General features: G+C 31.5%; 2 protein-coding genes across 3 annotated transcripts; both read left to right on the plus strand.

Moving 5' to 3' along the window:
- Positions 1-1,326: 1,326 nt before the first annotated feature.
- Positions 1,327-4,937, plus strand: LOC102605110 (uncharacterized). Of its 2 annotated transcripts, none has more exons than XM_015312892.1 (2): positions 1,327-1,541; positions 3,768-4,937. In XM_015312892.1, the coding sequence occupies exons 1-2, from the start codon at positions 1,500-1,502 to the stop codon at positions 4,482-4,484; spliced, it is 759 nt and encodes a 252-aa protein (XP_015168378.1). In that variant the 5' UTR covers positions 1,327-1,499; the 3' UTR covers positions 4,485-4,937. The 2 variants fall into 2 exon arrangements, with proteins under 2 accessions (XP_015168378.1, XP_006356464.1); XM_006356402.2 differs by having other exon boundaries at positions 1,329-1,541; positions 3,774-4,927.
- Positions 4,938-6,477: 1,540 nt separating this feature from the next.
- LOC102605444 (transcription factor bHLH51-like) lies at positions 6,478-7,678 on the plus strand. Its single transcript, XM_006356403.2, has 2 exons — positions 6,478-6,798; positions 7,134-7,678. The coding sequence occupies exons 1-2, from the start codon at positions 6,574-6,576 to the stop codon at positions 7,581-7,583; spliced, it is 675 nt and encodes a 224-aa protein (XP_006356465.1). The 5' UTR covers positions 6,478-6,573; the 3' UTR covers positions 7,584-7,678.
- The last annotated feature ends 16,243 nt before the right edge of the window (positions 7,679-23,921 follow it).

Below are 23,921 nucleotides of genomic sequence, written 5' to 3' on the forward strand. Positions count from 1 at the left end.
ATATATATTATCATGAGCTTATAAATGTATATAATACCTTTTGTTTGGAAAAAAGAAAGAAAAAAATGCATTATCCATGAAAGTGAAAGTATTCAATTTTATATTTATTCTACATGATAGATAACTCAATATTATTAATAGATGTTCCATCAATTATTTTTATTTTCTTATATTTTTCTGATTATCTATATCGTATATACACATAAAATTTCGCATATACAAGACGATATGATACTTTTCTATAACAACTATTCATAACTTTTTTTCGTATTTTCTATTGACATCTTTCACTATTATTTTCATTTAATTGTTTTAAAGAATCTAATATCCATTATTAATAAGGAAAAATCATATAAAGATTCAAAAATCTGATGTGATACCTTTTTACGGTCAGTATTTTTATTTATTTCTTTCTTAATTTTTTTTAAAATCTTTTGTTCCATTTATTTATTGTATTAAAAAACTATTGAAGAAGATAAGAAAAAAGATAATGTCCAATATATTAACAATAGGTAACTATCTGTAACTATAATAGATAAATGTTAAAATTAAAAGAAAAATAAATAATTATTTAAGAGGAAAAACAAGTCTTAGCTATAATTAAAATACAAATTTATCTTTTTATTTCTATTTAATTTATAAAAAGTTCATTCTAAATTATTGTTATACCGCGCGAAGTGCGGATAAGTTTCCTAGTTATATATAGGGATAAAGGTCTGAAAAATACCTCAACTTTGGTCGGATTTGCTGTTGCGATACTAAACTTTCATAAGGACCTATTACCTCCCTAGACTATTTAATACCATATTTTTTACCCCCTGAACTATTTAATAGTGTATTTTAAAGGTATATATGTGCCCACGTGGACACATTACTATTTATAATTTTGCATTATTTTTTATGTCCACGTGGGCAAATATATATATTTAAAATACGGTATTAAATAGTCTAGGGAAGTAATAGGTCCTCATGAAAGTTTAGTATCGCAACAACAAAATTCGGACCAAAAGTTGGGAGATTTTTCAGACCCTTATCCCTTATATATATATATTTGAAAGTTTGTAATAACATATAATCACAAACAAAAATAACATAAATATATGCAATTTATTAATGCGGTACTTTAGAATATTATGATACCTTATTTATGAATCATAATTTACTCATTTAATTAGATAATAATAGAAATTGAAAAAGTTTTTATTAAACTTTCATAAATTATGAAACTATAATTTAAGAAAATCAAATAAAATTTTAACTTTAAATTAACCAAATTTTGCCAGAGATTAACTTGTGTATTTTTTGATAGAGATGAAAAATGAGAAAAGGCAATATAGTTGAGGATAATTAGAGCTCTGTATCGGCACCATTCATTTGGGAAACTGAAGGCAAAGCAGCGGTGCTGTGAAATTTTCTCTTTCTCTCCATCATCTGCAAGCAAGATTTCATGGTTGGGCCTTAACTCTTTTGAGCAACCACACACCCTAAAGAGGAAGTCCATGGCTACTTCTTTGAATTCCGTTCTGGGCTTTCCCTCAACCGTATGTCACCTCCTTCTCTTTATTTCCTTGTAAATTCATTGCTTCAATTCAATGGAACATAAATTGCTTTGCTCATATACTAACGGTTAATTGATTGCTGCGCTGCTGATTTTATCGCACAGAGGGACAATTTATTAGATTAGAATCCGTTAGAAATTCTCTCTACAGCTTGCTTAGTTGAATAATAGGAACATCTAGGTGCTATTTCCAGTTACTGGTGTGGTATAGCTACTTTGAAAAGCATAAAAGAGATAAGAGTGAAGATAAAAGGATGTTCGAGAAGCCCCAAGTGATTCTCTTACCAAAAGGGGGAAAATAACTATTATAATTGAGAGAAAAGAGAGGTAAGGAGACTTAAAATCAGTTTAAGGACAATTATCAATAAGTTTTGACATGAGATAGTGAAATCAAAGAGAGATGGAGAGGCTATTTTGATCCATTGGTTAACTCAAATCATGAGGACAACTTTAAAGATGGATACATCTGTTTAACAGAGCCTTGCTACTCTCTCTCTTAGAATTAGATTTTCACAAGTGGTAAATGCTATGAATATGAGGATTAGCATACTTGTGGTCCATATGGTATTCTTATATATACAGGTTAGGGAATGATTTGATAGCTAGGATTAATACGGTTTATCAAGCTATTCATAATTATATTAGTAGTTGGAAGATGCCAAATAAGTGGAAATGAAGTAGCTTGTTTCGATATATGAGAACAAATGATCTGCTTAAATTTCTATTAGCTGTCTGGTATTAACTTAATGAGTCATAGAATGAATCATTGGAAAAAAGTGAAAGAAAATAGGCTTATGGGCATTAATAAAGGTCATAGAAAACCAGTTTGGATTTATGCCTTTTAAATCCACGGCGGAAGCTATATTTTTGTTCCGAAATGAAGAAAGTTCACAATGAAAGAATGAATTATCTCCTTGTGATATTCATTGAGGTACAACATATGATAAAATGTCAAGAAAAGTTCTTTCGTGGGTGCTGAAGATAAGTGAATTCCCATCAGATACATAAGTTTTGGATATATCAGAGGAGCCATCACACATGTAAGAACAAGGGGAGGAGATATATAGTAGTTTTCCATATCTTTGGTTTTACACCAGGAACTGCTCTAGTCTATACCTTTTCTTTATCCTAGTTACGGATTATCAGGCCAATTATATACAATATGGTGTCATAGTGTATGCTATTTGTAGACAATGTTGTGTTGATGACGCTAGTTGAGAAGAACTTGAACTGTGGAGAAGCAACGCAGAGAGCAAGAATTTTAATATAAGTAAGATAAATAATAAGCAATACAAGTTTAGCCAACGTCTGAAGAATGAGGTTCAGGTGATATTAGTTTATATTGCGATGCCTAAATGCAAATATTTCTGATATCTACACTCAAGTCTTTGAGGAGATCAATATGATAGATTAATACACACACAATTAAAATACGCTGGTTAAGTGGAGGATTTGAATAAGAGCTGTGTGCGATAGGAGCACCTTACCAAAGTAAAAGGCTAGTTTCATATAGTTGTGGAACCAACAATATTATATCAGAGAGAATGTTGGCCCCTAAGGCCCAATGTATCAACTAGTTAGGTATCATAGAAAACATAGATGCTAGGAGATGTGAGATCAAACAAGATTGAAAATGATTACATCCGATAGTTTGTGCAAGTAACATATAGAGAACAAAGAAGAAGGAAGTTGTTTGAGATGGATTGATCATGTTTTATGTAGACCTCTAATGCTCTGGTAAGTAACTGTGACTCCATGATAGTTGTGTTATAATGTGACGTGGTAAATCTGAAATGACCTGAAGGAAGTTGTCTCCAATTAAATGTAATTTCTAGAATCAATGTAAGCTCAGTAAATAGCAGGATAAAGTAAAAGCGAAATGCCCATATTGGCAACACTAACTAGCTGGGGTTAAGAGTAATCGTTATTGACGTACTTACATTAGGTCCAATATTTGACACGAGTCTTTCTAGTTTTTGGTTAGAGATTGTATGACAGCTTTGGGGGATGTGTGTGAGAGTAGTTTAATTTGTCCTATCCTAAAACAAAAGGTACTGGAATAAATATGGATTATTCATATAGCGACCTCAAGTAGTTTGTGATTAAGGGTTGCCATTTTTATCTAGATGGAGAGTTATGCTCACAGTTCTTGATTCATGAATTTGGTGTTATTTGTCTCCGTGATTTATTTGTTTCTTCTTAATGAAAGCTACAGGCAAACTACTGGAATCTATCTAGGAGTGCCTCTCTGCAGAAGGTTGCGCACTTCCCATCTTCCTTTCAGATGCGGGGGTTAAGAAGATGTGTGCCAGTTACTAGACATAATTTCTTTATTTTAGTTGCTAAAAGTGATCGTCTTGAAACGGAAGTTAGTGATAAGGACTCTGGAAATGCTGAAAGCTCATACTCTGAAGCTATTACATCAACTGTGAATACATCATCCTATGAATCTTCTAAAACAGAGGGGGAAGTGCAGCCCATTGGTCAAACTGAGTCGGCCGTGCAAGAAGCCGAAGTTTCAAATGGGTCTGCATCTTCTGCGAACTTGGAAGAGGAAGCATCTTCCTCCAGTCTAAAACCAACCTTGAAGAGATCTCCATTGACAGCAAGAGAGAAACTTAGGGCAGCCAGGGTTCTCAGCCGGTACAATGAATCAAAGACCTCTAAACCTCAGATGGGAAGCAAACTAATTGAGGCCCTACGAGAAAGTGAGAAGGGGAAAATGAGATCTGGACTTCCAGAGGCGCCTACAAATCTGTTTGATGATAGCAAAAGAGGGATGCCAAAACCAGGATGGACTTTTGAGTTTCCAGGAGGAATTGATGTCTTTCTTGTTGTATTTTCATTTGTATTCATCAGCACAGTTATGTTTGCTACAACATACATTGTGTGGAAAGTTGGTGCTATCCATTTCAACGAGTACTGAGGTAGATGGTCATCGTATATCCAGTTTCCTTGGGTTTTCAGGACATGGTACTGGTCTAGCCAGCAGCCATCCACTAGCACCCGAGATGAGCAGAGTTTTGTGTACAACATATGCTTTCTTTATCATGGCTAAGAATTATACTTTTTGCGCCAGTTTAATGAATCCGAAGATCTCAGGTGGACGGTGAGTAGGGATGGCCGTGTATAGTTGAATACAAAAATGCAGCTCTTCAACACTATATTATGGAACTGTCTTATTGCCTTATATTTGGTTTATGATTTTGATTGATCAAGTTAAATGTACAGTATCTTTGCTTGTTTAAGTAGGAGTTCTTGTGCTTGTACTGCGTTGCAACGAGTGTCTGTCTGCACATTCATGATAACTTTCAACCATCTTTACGGTTGGATTGACGTTTTACATGAGAGAATAAGGATCATTCTGAATTTCCTTGCATGTGCATCCAATTTGTGTCACTATTGTAGGCGTTGTACTTGAGTATCTCTACAGATTTTGTATATACATTCTCCGTGTCACCGACAAGAATACAGGATAACTGAACACATATCAATGGGACCAAGATAAGAGAAAAAATGAAAAAATGACAACAAAATAGCAAAGTAGCAGCGTACCTACCAAAAATTTAGAGGAAAAATGTAGCAAGGAAGATAGGAAGACCACACATTCAATAAGATAAATATAAAGGTTGCAGGGAAGGGGAAATGGTAGATTGCTAGTCTTATCAAATCTTGTATACCCTCTTTATGGTTGAAGTTACAACAGGCAGAGTTATTGTGACCCTATCTATACCATGGAATTATGGGTGATTGCCAGTTAACCTCTTTTGTCCTCTTGTGCAAGGACAATTTTATTCAAACTTCCTCTTTTTTTTTGAAGTATAGAAAAATATCTAATCTGCTTATTCTTAATCATCTCTAATTCCCTAAATCCATCAAGCAAATGTTGATTTAACCTTTTAGAGAGATTGAAAATATTTTAAAATTTGGTGCAAATTATTAGTTTTATATTAGAATTATTGATTGTCTTAAAAATACATTTTTACTTGACTAACTGAATTTAATTACATTCCTAATTTTACAATATGAGTGAAATACATCCCTAGATTCTTGTAAAGTTTATGAGTGTTTTTAACACTTCTCTTGATTTTTTATTAAGAGTTTCATGCTCCTACAAGAGATTGAGACCACTTGTTATGTCATGTGACAGATTGAGAGTGTATATAAGTTTAATTAATCAAATAAATGATATTTTTAAAGCTGTCAATAATTCAAAAATGAAACTAATAATTTACCTCAAATTCAGATGTGTTTTCTCGACAATTTAATTAGTTAGTGATCGAGTGGTTGAAAAATCTGGGCCAATTTCTTTGTGCAAAAAAAGGCCTTTCTCAAGTGTGAATCTTGCTTTTGCCTATCCAATCTTGGAAAATTAATCTTTGACATTATGGTTCATACTTATCCATTAATGTCAAATTAATCATGACATTTTGATTTAACCTTATTATACAATAATGGCAAATTAATCATGATATATTAATTTATTTTTATTCATTATTAAAAATCCATTAATCTAATTCTCATGGGCAGATCTTAAACCCTATGCACCCGATTCAACAAAAATCATTACGTCCAGCTCAAACAACAGATAAATAGAGTCAAAATCATAATTTTAAATTTTAAATCCCCCTTTGCCGGAGGCTAGTATAACCAAATAAAATCCAAATCAGCAGTAGGTGAGTCAGCAAATGGCCATGTTCTTTTTCTACCTTATATATATAGTGGCCTAGAAGTGTAAATGCCTTGGACATTTAAGATCCTATATCTATCAAAGATTTCTGTTGTCAAAGGAATCCAGGAAAAAAATTGTGAAGTTGAATTGACATTGCCAATTTGTCATAATTGATAAAATCCAAATAAGATTTTCACATGACCAGTTAGACCAATCAGCATCACTCATTGAACATCACGCGTAAGTACAACAGTGACATCCAATTACTTGTAATGTTCTTTAAAAGATTTAAGAGTATCAATTTCATTTAGATTGAGAAATAGAAAAAAGTAACAGAAAATTGATGGAGAATTCATTTTGTTCAGAATATTGGCCTGAAAATCAAGATTCAGTTTATTTACTGCCACAGGTTCCTTGTTATTTCCCTCAAATTCAATGCTCTCATGAATCCTTCCAAGAGAGAAGAGAAAGTGCTTCTAGGAGCCATAGTGAAGCTGAAAAAAGACGCAGAGACAGAATTAATGCTCAGCTTTCTACTCTCAGAAAACTCATTCCTACTTCTGAAAAGGTAAATATACACTGACTGAATTACTGATATTCAATTCTATACATCGACAATCTAAATAATTTATAGTACAATATAAGTGTAGTTACTAGTCATAGCAGGTAATTTGATTACTTGTCTTATTTTCTACGTCACTTAATTCATGTGTACAAGTAGACATTTAAATTTATATAAAGTTGAATAAGTAGACCTACGTGAATTGCCACATAAGATTCCAAGTTTACTTATTCAACCATATACAAGTTTAAATATTTATTTATGCACATTTAAAGTTGGAAGACATAGATATTAGATGACATGATTACCGGATTAATGACTGTGAGCCCTCTTTGAAGCAGATGGATAAGGCAGCTCTATTAGGAAGTGTAGTTGATCATGTTAAGGATCTCAAAGGAAAAACAGCAGAAATCAGCAAAGTGTTAAACACTCCAACTGACACTGATGAAGTAACAATTGAGCATTTAAATGAGGAAGAAGAAAACAAAGGGTGCCTTCTTAAGGCCTCTTTTTGTTGCGATGATCGACCTGAATTATTCTCAGAGCTACAACGGGGGATTAAGAATCTGAAATTAAGAGTGATGGGGGCTGATATAACTAGTTTGGGTGGGAGAATTAAAGGTGTTTTTATGCTCTGTCCTAATGAGAATTCTGCAAATGATGTTTGCATGAATTCTCTCAAACGGTCACTCAGAGTTGTCCTCTCTAGAATTGCTATATCCCCTTCTACATCAAATTACAGAATTAAAAGCAAGAGGCAGAGGTTCTTCTTGCCTGCTCACTTTTCTTAATTTCCTCTTTTTTTGTAAAATAATCACCAATTATTCATGAAGTTTCACGGAAGACAGGACTATAAATCTGATTCGAAGTTGAAATTTTGTTTTGACATGCCATTTGAATTTTTAGGTTGTATTTTTTCCCCCTTCATCTATGGACCTGAAATCTCCACAATTTGTAAAAATTATTACAACGTAAAACTTTTATACAATTTTTACCAAGTGAACAAATTATAGTTTATAAATAAGGTATGAGATTATCCGAAAGATTGTGCATTAATAAATCGTATATCTTCATGTAGAGGCAAATCTAGCATTTCTTTATTTGAATTTTTAGGTTTTATTTTTGTTATTGTATTTTTGTTATATATAGACATGAAGTCTCCATAATTTGTAAACATTATTAAAACTTCCTCAACTTTTATACGATTTTTACCAAATGAACAAATTATAGTTTATAAATAAGGTATCTGATTATCCTAGAGGTTGTGCATTAATGAATAGTATATATTCATGCAGAGGCGAAAGTAGGAATTGATCCAAACATGGTGCACCAAGAAAAATGTAACAAGTGGGAATTGATCTTTAAGTCCTCAAGGTCAAAAGCTCAACATTTAACCATATGAACCAGTTAGACTTCTTATAGTATGAGTGTCAAAATATAATATTATACAAATTTTAGAAAATATATACATAAAATATCTAGTTTTACGAAGAAACCACGGGTTTTGATGTCCTATTTTTTGCCTTTAAATTCGCCACTGTCTTCATGTGTCTTTTATAAATAATTGTTGGGTTTTAAAAGGTGTGAATGGAAAATGAAGAGTAACGACTTTTATAAAGAGTTGTGATTTTTACGAAGAGTTTAGACTTTTATGAAGAGTTGTGACTTTTATGAAAAGTTGCGTTTTTTATGAAAAGTTGTGACTTATGAAAGGTTGTAACCTTTTTGAAAGATTGTGACTTTTCCAAAGGGTTGTGACATTTCCGGTAAGGCACAATAAGAACCTTTTTCACACTACCCTGTTTTCTATAAATTAAGGGATTTCCTCTCATTTTAAGATAATGAGTTTTCTTGATTTCTTCTATTACTATTAAATCTAGTATTCTAAGTGTACTTTACTGTCATTGAGTGGTTCACTGACACTGTGATTTTAGGTACCGATACACCGACGAGTAAGATCGTTCTATCCTGGGAGGATATATTCCATTAACCTCGGATACTTGAGGGGAATAATTTCCTTAAGGGGACACTGTGCATTCAGTGGGCTCGATTTTCTTTCTTTGAGAAAAATATTGTGTATATTGTTTCTAATCTGTTTTTGATTCTTTTTTCTCTACTAGTTTTAATTTTCTAGTTCTGAAAATACTCTTTAAACTTTGTTGTTTCTTATCAAGTTCTTCAAAGTTTTGTTCTAAGTATCTTAGGAATATAAGATGAACAACAATCTTAAGGAAATTACTATACTATTGATATTTCTTGTATTCTACTGATTGAGAGAAACAAATCATGGAAGTAGAAGATTAATGCACTACTTCTTCAGAACTAAATGCCTTGTTTAGAAAGGTCGAAGTGAGAATGTACCAGAAAAATTGGTGATATTCCGGTTGAAGATTACACCAGGTAACCTTCTTATTATTAATCTAAGGAGGAAAATATTTTCTAAAAGTTAACTCTTTTGACATTTATCATATGCCTTTGGAAAACGATCTGCAAAACATATGTTTTTGAATGAATTTTCCTTGGCAAATAGTTTTGACTTTAAAATTCTTTAGTTTGCTGAGATATTCATATTTTAGTTTGATAAAATAGTATGTCAAAATGTATAGTTGAAAGGCTAGTTGAAAAGAAAAGCATATCTATGTGATAATCTAAGAATATGTTTTATTCTATTTGGAGACAACAAAAAAAGAAATAAAAACTTTTGTAGTTTTGTACTCCATGTGAAATTTTATTGTGTCTGATTTTTGTAGACTAAAAACTTTTGTAGTTTTCTACTCTGGATTAATTAGACTATGCAATTGGTTTGAAGAATTTAAAACCTTCACATAATAAGTCAGTGTTGTACTTTTGATTTTCTATAAACTTCACTGTTATATAGAAACAAATTGTACAATTTTTTTTGTCTTTACTGTTAGTATTCTAATTACTAAGTGGTATGTTTATTTGTGATAGAGGAAAAATACCAGTGACTTAGAATTTATGATTTTGTGCCTCTATGGAATGAACTTTGACGTTGTGTAAAGATTGTCAAAGGGAATTGAAGCACTATAATTCTTTTGTAGAATAATAATTTCAAAAGAGGTTTCATGTTGCCAATGACATTTTGATAGCATGAGAAAAAATATGTGAAAAAACTATTTTCAAATATTTGAAATATATTTTTGAGATCATATTTAAAATGTGGTGGTTCTTTGCTTATGCTAAAGATAAAATTAGACTTAGTGTCTAAATTTAAATTTGAAACGCAAGATATGAAATTTAATGATACTGTTGTATTATGTTAGACCCACAAAATTCTTGGAGTATATTTGATATTGTGGTTAATGAGTTTCTCTTTTACTAGTATATGATATGACTAGTATGAAACTACCAAATTATATATATACTTGTTCAAAATAATTATGTTCTTTTATGAAAGAGTATCACTTAAAATCTTGTGATTTTTCATGAAAAGATATGTCTATTAAAATATAACTATTTGTATAGACATGAAAATTGGTGAATAGTCATTTGTCATGTTTTGTAAAAGAAGCATTTGGACTATATTGCCTTTATTGGACCCGATGAAATTATGTTCATGGGTAGTTCTATAACAATCAAATTGAAAGTTATGGAAAAGTCCTTCTGAAAAGGACATTTGACAAGGTGCTGACTCTAAACAATGTTTGTATCACACAAAATTGTAAGAAGTAGGAACAAAATATTTGTGAGAAAAAGCTACCTCACGGAGAGCTGTTCAAACTCAATATTTTTATTTGTTCTTACTTGCTTGAGTCAAACTGTTTGTGACATGAACACTTGGGACATGTCAACTACAAAACATTGTAAGGAAACTGATCAACTTAGAAGTTTTGTCTAACTTTGAGTGCAATAAATAAAAATGTCAAGTTTGTGTTGAATCTAAGTATGCCAAGCATTCTTATAAATCTGTTGAAAGGAATTCTAATCCCTTAGAGTGATTTACATTGATATTTTTGATATGAAGTCAATACCATCTCGTGGTAGGAAAAAGTATCTCATAACTTTTATTGACAATTGCATTTGATACGGTTATAGCTATTTGCTGAATGGTAAGGATGAATCAATAGAAACATCTAGGCAATATAAAATTGAAGTTGAAATCAGTTGGGAAAAAGATAAGAAGTGATAGGGATGGAGGATATAAATCTCCTTTTGCAGAAATATGTTTGGAAAGTGGATTTATCCATCAAATTACTGCCCTATTCACCTCAATCTAATGGAATTGCAGAATGAAAAAAAACTGGAGAAGCTATCCTTACAGCAAAAAGGAACAACAAAAAATTTGGTCTTTTCAGAAAAAAAGCAATAAAAAGTTTTGTTTGTTCAGGACACAATCTATTCCATATGAGAAATGGTAAGGAAGGAAATCCAACTTGAAATATTTCAAAGTGTGGGGTTTTTAGCCAAAGTCCAAGTTCCTATTCCTAAAAAGGATTAAAATAGGACCTAAGACTGTGGACTATAAAATTAGACTTGAGTAGTCTAGTGAAGGGTCTAAAAAACCTTGGAAAGAACAAAGGGAGAATGTACTTAATAAAGAGATTCAGAGGCGTAGTAAATGTCAAAGGACATTTACTTTCTTCGAATCTGAGTTTGTAACATTTCATATGTCTTATGTGGACTCATCCTTTTGGAAATATGGTGTCAATAGTGAGATTTGTTCAATCTTGAGCAATTCTATTGAAAGTTGGTTGATCTTTCTCGAGGAAATAAACCTTTGGGTTCAAAGTGAATCTTCAGAAGGAAAATGAAAGTCGATGAAACTGTTGACAAATATAAAGCAAGACTTTGTGTCAAAGACTTTAGACAAAAGATCTTGATCTTGTTGACACATACTCGTCAGTAACTAGAATTTACATTCATTTGAATGTTAATATTATTAGTTGCGGTATATGACCTCCAAATTCATCAAATGAATGTGAAAACAACTTTCTTAAATGGAGAATTGGAGGAAGAAATTTACATGGAACAACCCAAGGGTTTTGTGGTTCCTGGTAATGAAAAGAAAGTGTGTGAACTTGTTAAGTCACTTTATGGACTAAAACAAGCACCCAAACAATGACATAAGAAATTATATTTTACCAAACTATGTTGGTAAATGGATTTAAGAATGATGGAAGTGATAAATGTGTTTACATTAAAATCACAAGGTCATTGTTTGTTTGTATATTGGTGATATGTTGATCACAGTAGAGACACTAATGACATAAATGCTACTAAACATATGCTAGAAAGCAACTTTGATATGAAACATCTTGGAGTTGCTGATGTGATCTTAGGTATAAGAATCCTTAGAACTCCATAATGTTTAGCATTGTCACGGTCTCATTACATTGAAAAGGTACTTGACTAGTTCAAATACTTGAATTTTAATATTGTCAAGACTCCAATAATGTGAGCTTTGCACTTCAAAAGAATGAAGGTGAAAGTGACTCATAGTTGGATTATGCTAGAGTATTGGGAAGTATGATGTATATCACGAAGTGTGCGCGATTAGATATAGCATGTGCTATTAATGAACTGAGTCGGTTTACGAGTGATCCCAATCGAACTCATTAGATGACAATGAAAAGAGTTTTGAGGTATGTAAAACATACTCAAAACTATGTGTTGCATTATAACAATATCCAACAGTATTGAAAAGATATAGTTGTGCAAATTGGATCACCGGGATCAAATGAAGTGAAATCCACGAGTGAATATGTATTTACTCTTGGTGGGGGAGCAGTCTCTTGAAAATCTTCCAAAAATACATGTATCGCTAGCTCTACAATGATCTTTGAGCTAGGTGCTCTAGATAAGGCCGATGAATAAGTTGAAAGACTCTGGAATTTCTTGAGAGATATTCTTTTTTGGCCCAAACCTTTGGCATCAATATGCATACACTTTGATAGTCAAGATGCAATAGGTAGGTCGTTGAACATGATGTATAACGGAAAGTCTCGTCATATAAGACATAGACATAATACCGTTAGAAAATTACTCTCTAGTGGAATTATCACAAATGACTATGTAAAGTCAAAGGATAATGTGTCAGATCCACTTACAAAAAGGCCTAACTAGAGAGAAAGTTGAAAGATCGTCTAAGGGAATGAGTTTATAGCTTAGGATAAGTCATCATGGCGGTAGCTCTACCTAGCAGACTGGAGATCCCAAGAGCTAAGTTCAAGGAGAAAAACAAAATTGTGACTGACGGTTCGACATTGTCAACCAACTCAATCCATTCTCATGATGAAGGCAATGCTCAGGAAAAAGGATACAACATTAAGGCTTGTTAATGAGTTAATAAAGCTTAAAGTTTTAAGGATTTGCTAAGTTTGGCAGATTTGACCAAATAGTGTATCTAGCGATAACACAGTTAGAAATCACCCATGTGAGTGTGAAGTGTAAGCCACTTCAAAGAGGATGATTGTCAAAAGCCCATTTCTCTATACACTCATGAAACTAGGAGGTGTTCATGGCTGAAACGAACACAACCGTAAGAACCATAAACGGTAAAGGGTTGATTGTGTGACATATGGTTGTCTAGGTATACACCAACGCTTGACGGTTCAAAGTAATCAAATCTATCAATTGACCGAGTATAGTCGACATTGTTCACTACAGAAAGTTCAAAGGGAAACCTACTTATCCAGATGCAATTAATTCTTGCTTGTAAAGTACACAAACTTGCCCGTTTCTTTTTCTTGGAGTCATTCTTCATTCATGCGGGGGATTGTTGGGTTTTAAAAGGCGTGAATAGAAAATGAAGAGTTGCGACTTTTATGAAGAGTTGTGACTTTTACGAAGAGTTTGACTTTTATGAAGAGTTGTGACTTTTATGAAAAGTTGTGTCTTTTATGAAAAGTTGACTTATATGAAAGGTTGTAGCCTTTCCGAAAGATTGTGACTTTTCCAAAGGGTTGTAACATTTCCGGTAAGGCACAATAAGAACCTTTTCACACTACCCTTTGTTTTCTATAAATTGAGGGATTTCTTCTCATTTTAAGAGAATGAATTTTCTTGATTTCTTCTACTACTACTAAATCTAGTATTCTAAGTGTACTTTACTGCCGTTGAGTGGTTCGCTGACACCGTGATTCTAGGTATCGATACATCGGTGAGTAAGATCGTTCTATCCTGGGAGGATATATTCCATTAACCTCAGGTACTTGAGGGGAATAATTTCCTTAAGGGGACACTGTGCATTCCGTGGGCTCAATTTTCTTTCTTTGAGAAAAATATTGTGTATGTTGTTTCTAATCTATTTCTGATTCTATTTTCTCTACTTGTTTTAATTTTCTAGGTCTGAAAATACTCTTTAAACTTTGTTGTTTCTTACCAAGTTCTTCAAAGTTTTGTTCTAAGTATGCTAGGAATACAAGATGAACAACAATAATTACTTGCGATTACATACTTTTAAATACACACAATTTTATAAAAATCTACTAGTCAACAATAGTAGCTAGTTATATATACTTTAATAATCTTTTCACATGATACAAACAATTCTTTTCGTTGAGTATAAGTCTTTTCTTACAAAATTTGAAATGATGAAATAAATGTATTTAAATATCTCGACGCGCCAAATATATATATTTGAAATCTAAAATCTGGTAAGATTTGTAATGTCGCAAACCAGCTTGAATCCTATCGGATCACTACATGACAGGTCGCAAGTTAGTGATGAATCATTGCTGGGCCAAAATACAAGACAAAATCACCTTCATTTGTTGAGAGAAATTAAAAGACATCATTTAATTTTCATTACTAAAGTTTTAAATGAGTTTGCACGAGTCCTTCATAGGGGGAACGCAGTTGTATCTACTTTTGAAGAAAAATGTGTTGTCTTTAACCACAAAATGAAGAACATCTTGAATCTTTGAAAATAGATTTGTGGCAAACTTTCCAGAACTTCCCCTGACTCTATTCAAAGTAGGCTAAGGAGCATCGATCATGGGTCATTCAAAGTAGAAAAAATGCAAGAAGACTAAATATAAGAGCAGTATTGAAAGCCTATAAACATAAGTGGTAGGGTGATGAAACCAAGTTATCATCAAAACATCGAGAGGAGCTCACATTTAAAACTTGAGACTATTTAGAAGAGACTTGAGTTGATCAAAATTGAAAGACTCCATTTCCAATTATTAAAACTTCTTCAAAGCTCAACTTTAAAATTTGATGTGTTGCAAACGTGAATTGTAAAAGACTTGAAACATTGAGAAGAACTCATATCTAAAAAAATTGAGGTTGTTTAGAGGAGATTTGCATTGGTTTGGATTTTTAAAAAAAAACTGTATAAATAGTATATGAATATATATACATCTATGATATATAATTATACATCATATAACAATTCTACACTATTTATACAATATCCATAATTTATTAATCTAGGACCGTTAAAAACAAGAATTGTTTTTCTAGTCAAAATTAGATAAATATATCTCCATCATATATAAATTTCGACGAGAAAGAATACTTTCTAGATTGATTAGAGTGAATTTTACAAGTCACTCAAATCGTCTCCTATATTTTATTTGGAGCTGCGCGCACTATTGCCGAAAATTTCAACTAAGGGTATTTAGGAATAACAACACACACAAAGTGATTTATCCAATTTTTGAAAAGATAAAACATATTCCTCTGTCTCAATTTATATAACTTACTTTTATTTTTAGTCTGTTTCATATTTTTATACTTCCTCTGTCGCTAGTTATTTGTTCACTTTTGAATTAACACACCTATTAAGAAAACAATAATTGACATAGTGAGTTTACCATTTTATCCCTATTAATTATGAAGTGGATGAATTAAAAATTTAAGATTTTCAAAAAGTTCTACCTTTTTTAATGTAATTAATTAAGGATATAATAAGTAAAAAAATTTGTTCTTTCTTAATTTGTCAAAATGGACAAGTAATTTGAGACAACTAAAAATAAGGAAAAATAGACAAGTAAATAGGGACGGAGAGAATATTAAATAATAATTTAACTTTAAAATTCTTATTTTATTAAATGATTTATAGCCACGCGAATATCTATCATTTATTTTAAATCATAAATTTCAAAAGCCTATCTTTCTTTCTTAAATTCCGTGGCGAATCAAAGAGTAGAAAAGACAAAATAAATTTGTGGTATAGAAGTATAATCAACACATTGACATAGACGTCAAACAAGTGAGTCGAATCGGAGTTGAGCACGACAGAGCGGGCAAGTAGACCGAGTTGTGAGCCACTTATCCACACATTCCGAATGAAAACAATGGTGACAAACCGGCAAAATTTTCAGTTTATCGCCATCTTGAAAAACACCTAGACATATACAACACTCTGCTTCACCAATGTTAGTTCCGTATAAGGTGATCGGCAATTTACTGCTACAAGTTGGGTCCAGACCTCGATGAGAAAGTAGTGACTGCGGCGCGTGAGAGGGACGAGCAACCCCGGGCCGGCCTTGACAATGGCATATGCAACGAGTGTAGAGGATAAGAATGGTAAGTAAGATAATTACGACGATGAGAAAGGCGATGAAGAAAAAAGCATAGCCATGGATTTCGTAGTTTCCGTCTTCGAACTCAGCATAGTGCCATTGGAATGGTTGGGAAGCCATTAAGGAATTTATTAAATATGTATAATATCGATACAGTTAGTGTAAACAAATAATTATTCCTATAATTTTATTTGTTATTTTGAGTTTTGTGAAGACATGAACATGGGATATAATCTCATTCCACAATGAGAGAGAGAACTAAAATCATCGACTTTGGTTTGGCTAATTTTTTTTGCATACAAATTATTCTTTTTTATACTATCTTAATACTACTACACAGAAGCTACCAGAAGCACGCACCTCTCTGTTGATGTGTGCGCTCTTAGATGAGAATATTTATGAATTTTTGTTTTTTTTCTTAAGTTTGTTATATATTTGAATATTGCGTAAAAATATTATAAATACTAATAATTAGCAGTTTAAAATATTTAAAGGACATAAAAATTTGGTCGAATATTAAAAATCTATTTGTGCAACATAAATTTATATAGATAAAGTAACATATATTATTTTAAAATGACGTCAACGTATGATAAAACACAATAATTAACTTTAAATATATAAAAGACATAAAAAATTATGTTGACTCTCGAAATTTTATCTTGTGCCACATAATTTAGGACAAGGGAAATAACATATATTACTTGAAAATGACGTAAAAGATATTATAAATCACAAATAACTAATTACTTAAAATATTTAAAGACATATAAATAAATTAGGACAAAAGAAATAGTATATATTTTTTACAAATTTGATAAAAAAAAAACTATAAATCATAATTAACGATATAACATATTGAACGACTTTCTAAATTTCCTCTATATCATATAAATTAAAAAAAAATAGATATTAGACTTGTGTTGACATGAATTGTGTATCTAGTATGGAAGATGAGAGACGACTCTTTTATGTTTGGAACGTCATTATTCTAAACACAATATAGATAAAAAGTGGAATAGAATCTTAAAAATAGAATTATATACTTATTATATGGAACATAAACGGGAAATTCGTCTTCTTTTTCTTCTTTTCTTTTCTGTTTTCCATTTTTGTTTATTGATGCCCATTTGAAGATTGAACAGTCTACGCCCCGTATGATGGAGGCAAATACACCTTTTCTGTATTTTTCTATTAATAAAATGGAAAATAACAAAAAGAATATGTTTAAAATATGTGGAACTGAATAAGATTATATTTTGTTAATAATTTAGTTTAAAAGTATCTCGTTAATAGTTTAATTTAAAATGTCTTTGTATTTACTTAATGGATAAAATACTTTTTTATATTTTACTTCAATTTAGAAAAGATTAAGAAATACAAATATGCATTTTTATAAGAATATTCATTTATCGTTATCAAAATGAAACTAAAATTATGAATTAAATTTATGTTGTACAAATAGAATTTTAATATTGATTATGTTATGTCTTGTAATCTTAGAAGCTCTTGTATCTGTTTAGACTAGATCTCTGGGATGTTAATTACTTTACAAGTCTTAACTCGAGTTGTTTTTAAACTCTTTATTTATAAAAATCCTCATGAATTTCTTTCTATTTCCAGTTTTATAAAGTCTTCTGCATGTTTAAAAGGTTTGGAAATGGAGAATTCTCCTATTTAGGTGTTAGAGTAGGTGTCCGCACGGTCCAGTGGGTTGAGTCGTGACAACATGCTTTCGGACTTCAATGATATAATTTAAAATACAAATTCTCAAATATAATTTCATAATCATTCGTTCTGAATGCTACATGTAAAACATAAGTCAGATAATGAAACGAAATGATAAAAAATATAGAAGATCATAACATTCAGAAAGCCCTCTGCTTTGAAAAAAGCTTATACAATTTGAAAAAAGAAATTTGATATATCAAAATAAAAATCTATTTTAACCGTATTGTCCTTAGGCACAATCATAGAAATTACAATTGAAAAAGATTAATTACATGGATACTGTAGTGAAAATGAAAAGAGGGGAAAATAACTACCTTAGAATTACAGGAGTGGACAAATTAGATCCACTATTAAAAACGGAGGCCGACAAATTAGATCCACTATTAAAAATAGTCAATGAAAAATTTATATTATAAAATATAATTTCTTCATCTAATTTTCATCGGATCAATTCACTATAAAACTTATGGTGAAAAATAATTTTTCACTGAAATATTAGGGAACTTCTGAATTTTTTCATGTGAAAATATTCGCTTTTAAAGATTAGGAGCATACGGCACTTTAGGAGGATCCTACATCAAAATAAAAAAGCAAAATGGAGAGTTTTATAAGACCTAATTAACACAAGTTCACGTGATGTACTCATCTTTGGAATAAATGACTTTTCATTTTCTTTCCAAATTGGTTCCCCACATTTCTCAATTTCTTATTCATTCTTATTTCTCATTCACACATTGCTATATATATATACACACTTTATTTGATGGTGTATATAAGATTCATCTATATAAATATCATATACACACTTCATTTTATAGTGTATATAAGATTCATCTATATAAATAAAAATCATTCACATTTAGAAAGTTGTATGCTTCGAAAAAAAGATCAAAATAAAAATCTACTTCAATTAATAGATATGTTTTTAGTCATGGCCACGCATAACATAAAAATTACAATCGAAAAGGTAGATAATTAGCTACAACAGTTGATGCTGTAGCGAAAATGAAAAAGAGGGAAAATCGACTACATTAATATTACCTTCAGGATAAATTAGATCCAATACTAAAAATAATGGCTTTCTCCATCATAAATTAATGAAAAATTTCATTATAAAATATAATTATTTTATTTATTTTTTGTCCAATCAGTTCATTAAAAAAATACATGATAAGAAATTGATTTTCATTAAAATATCGAGAAACTTCTAAATTTTTCCATTTGAAAATACCAGTATTTTCTTTTCTAATTGGTACTTTAATCAAAATATCTATGAATAACAAATAAACATGAAAGAGAAAATAATAACTATTTAGTAGTGATCAAAAGCAAACAATATGTACCGTGAATTTATATTGTGACATATTTCTTCTTTTTTTAAAAAAAAAATAGGGAGTAGGGAAGAAAAAATGGGGGAGGAGATTACAAAATATGAATTTCTTCATCGACAAGTTGAAAGTTCAAATAATCAACCAACTAAGTTACTAAGATTAATCTCCGAATTTATATCGTGACATATTGGTTGCTTTAAGTTCAATACTTATCCTGATCGAATAGGCCTTTTTCTTTTTCAGATAAAGCTTAGAAGTAAGGGAATTTATCTTAATATCATAGTTGAGGTCCACATCATTTGAGCTCAAAAGATATTTTTGTCATTTCTATTGACGGTGAAATATGAAATATATCTCTTCGGTTTTGGAATTGCCAAATATTCCAACTTTTAAGCATTTTTGAGCTTGGAGATTACTCTAGCATTTTGGACGGAGGGAGTAAATGATTTGGTTTTGGTAAGCGAGGATATAACTCTTCTTTTTAAGATAATGGTTCGAGTTATTACCCTTTAATTGACTTAATCCACTTTAATTGATTGAATATTAATCTCACCCACCCAATTTATCCTCCATGTCACACACATATATATGGAGAGACTAATGCATGCATAGAATCGAAATAACAAAGTGTTATGCGGAAGCTAATAAAGAAAATTTTAAAAGATAATAAAATAAAAATATATCAAAAAAAACATAATAATTTAATATGGTTCTGTCAATAGATGACCTATCAACATCTACAAACGAAAATGGACAGTGAAAAAGCATATAAATATTGAGAAAAATAACCTCATCAATTCACTCAATAAAAATGAGATTACACAAGTGATAAAGTAACACATGTATCTAACAAATTTAGATATGACAATAGAATGGAATGAAATGGGACAGGGCGAGTGAAGCCTTTCCCTACCACAGATTCAAGCTGCCCTGCCCTGCTATGCCCCACCCTATTAAGCCCCGCTTTGCGCTGTACGTTTAGCTCATTTCTTTTAAAAACTAATATACATATTTGTAGCTAAATCTGGTTTGGTAAGAAAAGAAGACAACCAAATATCCAAAGAAAACCTTGCTAAAGAAACATAAACATTTATCAAAGAAGTTCATCATTATCAAAACTATGTATTTAATAAAAGGTTTAGAGGAATGATTGATTTACCATTAATACCATAGTAAGTTGGAAGGGGAAAAACATAAGGAGCACAATTATTATGTATAGGACAAGAAAGAAAAAAAATCAAATTCAAACATCATTCCAAGGATCATAGTGAGAGTAAAAGATAAAAATATACAGTTTTAGCTAAAATTTGCCCCCAATTATTTTTCTCTAAAAATATATTTTGACCCGCCCTATTCTATCCTACCCCGTTTAACTGTTGCTCTATCCTAGTCCGTTAAGAGTTTGCCCTACCCTATTCCACAAACATACACAACAAACAAGACTCCCAAAAATTTTACGGCTATGTTATGAAAACTACCAAGCGGGAGGAAGGAGTCTCAAAGTTATAGGAGCCCAAATCTTTTTATTCTGAGGAATATTTCAATTCCAATTTTGACAATTTCAAATAAAGTAATTTTTTTTTTTATTTTCATGTCCAACTTTAACTTGGCCAACTTCGCAAATTTCAAATAGGAAAAAATTGTACTCTCTTTTAGGAAAATGAAAGCTCAATCATGCTAAAACATCATACACAAACACCTACCAATGCCTTTTCTTGACATAAATTTTCGAATAAAATAAATTTGTTTCACCTTCTTTATATAATCTTCAACAAGTCAATCTCCAGAAACCCCTCAATAAGTTAAATATTCAAATCTCCCAACTAAATTTTTGTCCTCACATTGAGTAACTCCAATAAAATTTCTCACACAGAGAACATTTTTAACCATCAGATAAGCTATGGTTAGAACTTAACCCACCCTGAACATGTCAAAGAACATTTTTAACCATCAGATAAGCTATGGCTAGAACTAAACCCACCCTGAACATGTCTTGAACCTTGCTCTATGCCACAATTTGAGTCTACATTTTGGATGTGGACGACATTCATTACCATTGTTGATTCCAAGTGAATCTTTGGTCTGACCTACTACTAACTAAATACTTCGAACTATGCAGAAGCTTTTAAAAGATGAGCATGCAATAACTTAGAAAAAACAAACTCAATAAACATACTAAAGAAAAGTTATCAGGAAAAGACCCTAAGCTAACTAAATATTATACTATAATATATATACAAACAATAAATACTCTAGATGAAACTAAAGCCTTCTGAAAGCAATAAGGTCTCACCAAAGATGAATGAAAGTGATCCTAATGATATGTTCACAGTTGTGAGTACCTAAGACTTCGTCATAAATGCACTGATGGGAGTGCTTCACCCTTAACTAGAGGTCTTGGGTTCTAGCCCTGGGTATGGAGAAAATTCTGTTGGAAGCGCTACCCCCGAATGGGCCCAGCAGTGCACGATCCGAATTTAGTCGGGGCTCCAATGTGTACTCCAGACACCGGGTGGGAAACCAAAAAAAAAATACTTTGTATCATAAAACGATGCAACATCAAATGATGCCAAAACATGAAATATACGATATGTAAAATATCTGAATGAATTTATTGATCAAAACTAAACATATTGAGCTGAATGAATAACTTTGAAGAAGGATTGAAATAAAGTCAACTGAGTAGTAATGCATGGATGTGTGCTTTGACAACAAAACTTTAAAAATGAATATATGGAATAATAGTAAGTGCTGAAAATAATGTGACTTTAATTTTCTTGGAGAGTTTCAGTAACTGACAACCATAACGCGAGCCTCATGATGATACAAGTCATCCAACACCTTGCCAGGTTAAAGGACAAAATGAGGTAATGGATCTGATCTCTGAGCCTTATTAGGGGCTTTTTGAGGAGTCGCCCGAATCAACAACACGATCATATCCTACGCTAGCGACATAGTTCAGAATTTGGATTATTTGAACCCTTATCGAACTTGGTGCTCAATACTACTCCCAAAACATGCATTGTTTCCCAATAACTGTAAAGATGTCCCCCTTCAGGGGGGAAACTAAAAATCTGACACTTTGAGTCTATTCCCCATAATGCTTCTTTAGAACTGAACTGAACTGAACTTTACTTTGAAAAAGCTTGACTATGCTTTTCTGAAAATCAGACAATGCTTTCTTTTAAACTGGACATGCTTTATTTTAAAAATTGTTCATACTTTCTTTCTGAAAATATGCATCTTGATATAAAATATACATTCTTGAAACTCTTCTAAAGTAATGTACTTGAAGCAAAATATACTTTCTTCAAATCCTTTTAAATTAGTGCACTTAAAACAAAATATACTTTCATAAAATACTTCTTAAAAACCTTGAAACTTACTTTTCTCATGAAAACAATATATTTGAAATACTACGACAAGGTTAATTTTCAAATAGCTTTGGCTAGAAAGGAATTCATGTGGTATAATTAATAAGCATGAACCACGAAACAAATATCATTAATGATATGAAATATCATAATTTTGATAATAGAATCAAGAATCAACGATTAGAGGTAGAGGGAATTCAAAACCATACACTTTGGAGTAAAAATTCTTTATATACAAATGATATACATGATATATGGGACATATATGCGACATACATTGATACCACGAGTCGAGGTATGACTCGTGGTTTCCTAGGTTGAATTTTGGGACTCTCTGAAGTTTTCTATGAGTCAAATCACAGACCATACTCTCAATGTACGAGTCGTATTGATGACCCGTAGTACCTGAACTGAAATTTTAGATTGGAGCGTCTTTTATAAAACGGTCATAATTTTTTACTCTTTTTTCCAGATTCACAAATGGTCGGTGATGTTGAAAAAAAGATTAAGAGATTTTTAATTTCGTGTGTAATGAGAACGCATAACTATTTATATTCTAGGAGATATGTTCGTTTAATTTGTAGTTGATCCTTGAGTTAAATTCTTGCTTATGCATGTTGTCTACAACTTGCCCCAAAATGTGATTCAAGGCATAAGTCTAGATCTGGCTTTGCTTTGAAAATGAACCTAGACCCTCTTTGAAAATGAATTTATGCATTCTGTTGAGAAATTTGAGTCTTTCAAAAGCCCCTGGAATTTTATCCCTCTATATTCCAATTAATGATTGTATTAATCATGACTAACATTTTTTGTTGAGGCATTGCTTAAGGATACATTTATTTTTTCCCTTGTGAGAAGTCTAGAGAAATACTTTTGTTGTATGACTGCACATCATCAGGTTATGTATATATATAACCATGAAGTACTGGAAGCAAAAGTTCTAATCAAATCTTTTTTATATGTAGAAGAAATTATCTAGTGTCATTACAGATATGTAATGAAAGGTTTGTTTATCAATGAGGATGAAATAATAGTTGTTCAAGTGGAAGGCTAGAGAACATACAATGTATATTCCCTTTTATGCTCTTATTAGTTATTATGTATGCGAGTTGAATGCCATGTCTTCAAGGAGTTGATTAGCTCTTTGAGATAAGCACATGATTAATTTATCAAACAAAAAGATTTAAGATGGGCTAGTTATC

This window comes from Solanum tuberosum, unplaced genomic scaffold, assembly GCF_000226075.1.
Source record: "Solanum tuberosum cultivar DM 1-3 516 R44 unplaced genomic scaffold, SolTub_3.0 scf00219, whole genome shotgun sequence".
In the NCBI taxonomy this organism is placed as follows: Eukaryota; Viridiplantae; Streptophyta; class Magnoliopsida; order Solanales; family Solanaceae; genus Solanum; species Solanum tuberosum.